The following is a 7,500-nucleotide window of genomic DNA, read 5'->3' as shown; positions in this document are numbered from 1 at the left end:
GAAGAAACTTCTTCGTATCATTCTTTATCGCTTCGATTTGTAAACGGCCTTATATGCGGTTTAAACTTAGATAACTACATAAATTGCTTTACACATTTTTCTTCTCTCGCATTAATGTTTCATCCATTTTCTTTTCTTTTCTTTATATCCATAAAGATCGTACGTAAATATGTATCTATGTACGTACGTAGAGGTATGTATATACATATGTTTGTAAGCACGTACAACGACATTTTCTAGTATTATATCCACGTTCTATTTACAGATCTATTTCCTTAAAGAGTGACTTTATTATAGTTGTGTTTTCTCCCCTTCCAGATCATCCTCCCTCTCCCTTCTCACCCAACCGTCCTATTTTATATTTAATGCGTACGCATACACGAATAATACACATAAAGATGACTAAAGAGATCGTTGTTAGGGTTACGTTAATACGAAACGCATATACGCGATTTACGTATACTAATAGCATAGTTTATTGCTTAGATTTGTCCTCGACAAATTATTATCATCAACGACCTTATTCAAATCGTTCGTATTTGTCGAGCGAGCAAACGTTTTCTAACATAAGAGAAATCTATCTATGACGAAACACATAAAAAACATATGTGCTGTTCATATCAAATGTATATATATATATATATAGGGTAGGACAAAAAAAATTTTCTTAAAAAGTTCAATACCGTTTTCTATTGGATTTTACAATTTTACGAAATCTAAAAAAAAAAAAGCGATAAAAAAGAAAATAAAAAAGTATAAGCAAAAAAAAAAAAATAAGAATTGATTTGTAAGAAAATCTCTTAAGAACTTTTGGATCACCCTGTAATGTGTGTCAGTTGGGAAACGTTCAAGGGAGCATGATATATCCTTGAAGAGGAAGAAGAAGAAGAAGAAGAAGAAGAAGCATAAGTAGTAGTAGTAGAAGAAGAAGAAGAAGAAGAAGAAAAAGAAGAAAAGGAAGAAAGGAAAAGAAGAAGAGAGAAGGAGTACGTTTTCGAGAGATCGACGAGCGACACGTATATCTCGCGTATTTCTTCGACCGTATCCAACGTATATTTGCGAAAGAAGAATTATTACCCTTCTTTCTCGAAGCTTTCACTCCGCTACCTCGTCTTTTGCCGATGGAAAATCGATATCAAGAGTGTGTGTGTGTGTGAGAGAGAGGGAGGATCGAAAGTACGCGTTTATCGGTCTACTCCTCTCCACCTCTTCCTTCTTTCTTATTTGTGAACAAAATGTTCCTCTTCTCTCTCTCTCTCTCTCTCTCTCTCTTTCTCTCTCTCTCCCTCTCTCTTACTTTCTTTTTCTATTTTTCGATGAAGATGAATGTCCGTCGTATTTTATGTTAACGTAAACAAGAGTGTGAGAAAAAGTATTAAAATAGAAGAAATATATATATATATATATATACACTTATACGCACATACACGCACATATATATATATATAAATTGCATCGAAAGGAATCTTCGAATTATATTGAGAAAAAAAAAAAATATATATATATATATATATGTATGTATATATACACACACAAGATGGTTCAGAATTTTTCGAAATAATTTGTAATAATTAATTATTCCTTCTCGAGATTTTTACGGGCTAATCTTTTTTCTTTTTTCTTTTTTCTTTCTTTCTTTTTTTTTTTTCTTTTTCTTTACATTGTTCTTCTCTCCTTTTCCAATTGAAAACTGAGAAAATTTTCGATCCATCCCATATACATATATACATGAACGTGAAACTGCTGCTTTCGTTTCGGCACGAGGAAAAAAGAAAAGAGAAAGAAAAAAGAAAAAAGAAAAAAGAAAGGAAGGAAGAAACATTTTATCCATGAAAGAAAATTCACATTCGCGTTATATTAACAGGCGGATATAACAAACAAGGAGCTCGCACGCGCACCACACCCGCCGCATATCCGTACACATACACATACATGGATACACACTAATATACAGATACACACCATATTTTGTAAGACGCAACAACCAACAGAAACAGGGCGCAATGCAATTTCCATATTGACTAACACATAAGCGCGAGCAACATTTCTATATTGGCCACGAGAACAACACTATCAACGGAATAGAAGTCAACGTATAACTTAACCTCGAAATGACCTCGAGTTACCGCTCACGACGATTCTATAACCGCGTAATAAACAAGCGTGAGTCTGTTAGAGAGAAGGTGCTAGTCGAGCGTCGTTGTCGATCGTCGAGAATACAAAGCAGAAAAAAAAAATGATAAACAAATATATAAATAAATATAATCGTCCGATCTATTTTTTTCGATGATTGCCTTATGCAATAATTTCCTACGATAAAATGCTAATAATCGTCCTCGTACTTTCGTAAGCATCATTTAAATATACATTGTTATGCTATTATTATTATTATTATTATTATTATTATTATTATTATTATTATTATTATTATTATTATTATTATATAAAATAATTGCTTCATGCAACGTAGGAAAAAATAAATTACTTATATTAAATTATTATATATATATATATATTATTATATAAATTACTTATATAAATTAAATTAAATTATTAAGTATTAAAAGAACCAAAAACAAACCAGAAAAAACTGTAGATACAGAAAAACATTTAGGTATGTATATAATAACCGTTAGATATATAGATTTAGGTAAACGTTAGATACGTGTAAATGAATAGAAAAAATATGTTTGCCTTCGATTTATCGTGATATTCAAGATATCGTGACATACAAAATCGCAACAAAAACAAAACAAAAAAGAATGGAAAAAAAGAGTTCCTTTCCATGTATCGAAGAGAATACTCTTAGCTATTTTGTATAATGTCAAAAATATGCTCGTTGCAAAAGATAGAAAGACAGAGAGAGAGAGAGAGAGAGAGAGAGACAGAGAGAGAGACAGAGAGAGAAAAAAAGAAAAAAAGAAATGTAAGCATTACGCCAGCGCGAACGATGACGCCACATTCGAACATTTCAATTATGTAAGATAGCATAAAGCAATGTGAATACGACGCGGAAGAGAACTGACAACGGGCGGCGTCGAAACCTTACACACTCGTGTCGCACGTTGTGCGCCAGCCCTTGCGCTTAATTACGACCGCGATAACAATGACAATGGAACCCGCAGAGACAGAAAAAACAAAAAAAGAAAGAAAGAAGGAAAGAAAGAAAGAGAGAGAGAGATAAAAAGGAGATCATACATCGAAGAAGAAAAATGGCAGCAGCACATCGACCTGCATATTTCGCGATCCAACGGCTCTGTTTTGTAATAATTATAATATAATAATTACTTGTTTACTTATGCATGCACTTTTTATGCAAATTTTTTTTTCATCAATAATCAAACGAAACAACAGTGTCGCGATCGTTGGGCAACCGACAACGTTGTTGTAATTGATTCGTAGTAACAGTAATGATTGCGATCCCGATAAAAAGCATCGACAATGTTTTTGATATATAAACAATTAATTAGTATAAATACGTTATTATTGTTAAGGACTCAGAGACTTTTTAAAGATCGATAATTAATCTTCTTTCGATACGTCTTAAACTAATTTTTCTTTTTCATTTTTATGATTTTTTTTTTTTTCCTTTCTGTCCTTTTGCATCGAATCGTAAAACTAACGAAGATAGAAAGGTCTTTGTTCCATTTTATAAAACTTATTTCGAGAGAAAACGTTCATTGATTATTTTCTCGGATATACGATCAACACCGTTTATTAATTAAAAAGAATATCTACGTTTGAATATAATTAATTAACGAAAGACGAAAGAAAAAGAAGAAGACGATGCAGAAAAGAAGAATAAGAAGAAAAAAGAAAAAGAAATAGTAGGAGCAACATAATTTTTATCTTCATTTTTGAAACGCCATATATTACTGTAGTTGTGTTAAAAAGATCAGAAATGGCCGTTTTAAGGGTCGCTGCAGGTATTTCTTTTCTTCTTCAGCACCCTTTTCTCCCTCTTTCTCTCTCCCTCTATTATTCTCAGTAATCAGGTATGGTCGCGTGGCTCGAAAGAGGAGAGAGAGAGAGAGGGAGAGAGAGAAAAAGAGAGAAAAAGAAAGGGAGAGAAAGACACAGGTGAAAAAAAAAGGAATACAAAAGTGTACTCGGAAATAGCACACACTAATCTCCGTAAAGGGTCAATGACCTGACCCGTACCACCTGTGCATCCAAGCAGGTACCTCCTAAATTTGGTTTCTTCTCTTCTCCCTCTTTTTACGTATTTTTAAGATTATGACTTTCTATTAATATATAAGAAAGACTACGATTACGGAATAATGGGTTATGTATTATTCCTTCTCACATAATAAATATAACCTTCATTTTACTATAATTATCGTTTTATACTACTACTACGCATCGGTATGCGTATAAGTAATTCGTAGAATCTAACGGAGTGTGCCAACAATGGTCGATCGTGTCTAAAGAACCAAACGAAAATGACGCTCTCCGTTCTAACATTACTACATGACTAAAGATTAATACTTTGTTATATTATAAACGAAAGAAACAAATGAACGAAGGAATGAACGAAGGAATGAACGAAGGAATGAACGAACGAAATGAACGAACGAAATGAATTTCACTTCTGAAATCGGTTTTGTTCGTGGACATACGTGTTTCGATCCTATGATGAGACACACATTTTAACATTCTTCCTTTCTATCTCTATCTCTTTCTTTCTTATTTCTTACGAATAGTAGATAAACGATGAATATTATTAAACCCCCAGTTTTATATATTATGGGTTATATGAATCGGTTAACGATTAATATTTGAATATTAATTGAACAATAATCGACAGTACTTTAATAACCATAATAATTCCAAAAAAAAAAAAAAGAAAAAGAAAAGAAAAGGAAAGGAAAAGAAAAAGTATCATGACGATACGTAAATAAAAAATATGATATATGTATGATAATAGAATTTTCCAATTATCAATATCCCGATAGATGAATATTATCGAAGAATATTAAAGAAGGGATAATCGAGAAGACATTTCGAATTATATCTTCATACCGACCTGGGATCCGATTTATTCTCGGGAATAAAGAGGATGGAAGAGGAGGAGGAGGAAGAGGAGGAGGAGCAAGAGGCGAATCTTTTGTAATAGTATTTATAAATACGAGGAAGAATTACGATAGAAAGTGAGAAAAAAAGAAAGAGGACAAAAAAATAAAATAAAATAAAATAAATAAATAAATAAATAAAGAGATGGAATCATGCTGTACGTTGGCAAAAGGCCATAACGTCGCAGCATACGAGGATTGGGAACGTAGTTGGCTAGCGATTTGGTTTGTCGGTCGGTAGTAAGTACATAACATAATAAATATATATATATATATAAAATCTACGTGGCGACCTTTTCTCGGCTCGAACGAAATTTTCTCGGCTCGAACGAAATTTTCTCGGTTATTATTAGGAACAACGACACGTGAATCGAGCATATCATCATCATCATCATCATCATCATCATCATTTTCTTCTTCTTCTTTTACATCTCCACTATTACAACAACCACCACCACCGCAACCTCTTTCTGTTCATCCTCGAAAATATTTTTTTATCCTCGAAAAAAGACTATTGAAAGTATGTAATCAGTAACATTTAAAAAATTTCAAAACGATCGATCTATCCTTACGAGAAAGGAGAAACGGTCGATCTGTCCGGTTGCGGTACAGTTGCGGCACAGTTGTAGCGGCGGGGGCGGCAGTGGCGAAGGCAGCAGCGACGGCAGCGGCGGCGGCGGCGGCGGCGGCGGCGGCGGTAGCGGGCGGACGCGTGACCGCGCTCGGTCAGCTGTTCGTCGCTCGATCGATCGATCGCTCGTTCGCTCGCTCGCTCGCTCGCTCTCGTTCGCTCGCTGCGTCCAGACGCGAATTTTCGAGCCTGCCACGACTACGACTACGAGAACGACAATGAAAATAACGACGACGATAAGAAGCAACGTCCTCGAGACGATTCCGTTCCTCGACCTCGAATGAAACGAGGTCGCTCGCGTGCTTGGAAAAGGCTCTCTTTTCTAGAATAAGAAATTGAAGAAGAAGAAAATGAAGCATGAAGAAAAAACTGATGAAGAAGAACCCGAAGAAGAGGCTGAAAAGGGAAGAAGTTGAATAAGAAGAAGAAGCTGAAAAGGAAAATAAGGAAGAGAACGGTTGAATTGGAAGAAGAAGTTGAAGAGGATGAAGTAGAAGTAGAAGAATCTAAAGAAGTCGAATATGGGGAAGAAGCTAAAGAAGTTGTAGGAGAAGAAGAGGAAAAAGAAGAAGGAGCTAAAAGGGAAATTGAAGAAAAGTTGAAAAGGAAGAAGTTGAAGATGAAGATGAAGAAGAAGAAGAAGAAGAAGAAAAAGAAGAAGGAGCTAAAAGGGAAATTGAAGAAAGGTTGAAAAGGAAGATGTTGAAGAAGAAAAAGTTGAAGGGGAAGAAGAAGTTGAAGAAGGAAAAACCAAGGAAGAAAGAGAAGCAATAATAATAATAGTAGTAGTAATAATAATAGTAATAGTAGTAGTAGTAGTAATAGTAATAGTAGTAATAGAAGTAATAGTAGTAAAAGTAGTAGTAAAAGTAATAGAAGCAATAGTAGTAAAAGTAGTAGTTGTAGAAGTTGGTAGTGTAGTAGTAGTAGTAGTAGTAACAGTAATAGAAGAAGAAAAAGAAGAAAAAGAAGAAGAAGAAGGATCGTGTGACGGGTGCGACGCTCGGCCTCGGAAAAGAGGCCGCGAGAAGAGCATAGTCGAGCTAGCCGAGACGAGGAAAGGCGAAAAACGAAGGGTCAGCGAGAGAACGTTGTCAGGTCGATAACGATGGCGCCATGGGGCCACCAAGAAAATCAATCCCGCGCGACACACACATCGTGTTTTGACGCGCCTCTCTCTCTCTCTCTCTCTCTCTCGCTCTCTTTTTATTTCTTTCTTTTTGTTTTTCTTTTCCCTCTCTCTCTCTTTCCTTCTCTCGTCCCCTTTCATTCTCTCTCTCTCTCAATCTCTCTCCTCTTCTTTCGCACGCGGATCCTCGAACAGAACGATCAATGTTCTCTTCCGAGGAAATTCATTTGGCCTAAGTCACGATAAAAAACAGAAAAGAAAAGAAAAGAAAATGGGGAAATATGAAATATATAGATATAAATTGATGACGAAAGACGGAATGAGAAAAGATGAAGAAAAAGAGGAAGAAGAGGAAGAAAAAGAAAAAAAAAAAAAAAGAGAAAAGAATAAGAAAGGTAAGTAAATGGGGTGAAAGATATTATCCGTTACTCTTTCGGAATCTGACATACCGACGGAGAAAAGGACCGTTCAAGAGGATCGCGTACACGGCATGACTATTTCTCTCTCTCTCTCTCTCTCTCTCTCTCTCTCTCTCTCTCTTTCTATCATTCTCGCATGAGAAAAGTCTTTGCACTTTAAAAAAAAAATATAATAACATAGTAGTTCCGCATATATATAGAGAAGGGAAAACTTTCTCATGGCTTACTTTTGATCACTCGTTCCGTCGT

The 7,500-nt window shown here is 35.1% G+C and overlaps 1 protein-coding gene across 1 annotated transcript in view; it reads right to left on the bottom strand.

Moving 5' to 3' along the window:
* The window catches only part of LOC124424182 (serine/threonine-protein phosphatase 2B catalytic subunit 2-like), a 200,123-nt gene that overhangs the window by 192,290 nt on the left and 333 nt on the right, over window positions 1-7,500 (bottom strand). The window contains exon 1 of the mRNA XM_046962879.1: window positions 7,479-7,500. This exon is cut by the window's right edge and continues 333 nt beyond it. Within this exon, the coding sequence (XP_046818835.1) occupies window positions 7,479-7,500 (22 nt within the window). The remainder of the gene's footprint in view (window positions 1-7,478) is intronic.

The sequence above is a fragment of the Vespa crabro genome, chromosome 5 (genome assembly GCF_910589235.1).
Source record: "Vespa crabro chromosome 5, iyVesCrab1.2, whole genome shotgun sequence".
NCBI classification, from domain to species: Eukaryota; Metazoa; Arthropoda; class Insecta; order Hymenoptera; family Vespidae; genus Vespa; species Vespa crabro.
The sequence above is the reverse complement of the archived record's forward strand: the minus strand, read 5'-3'. Positions and strand labels throughout refer to the sequence as shown.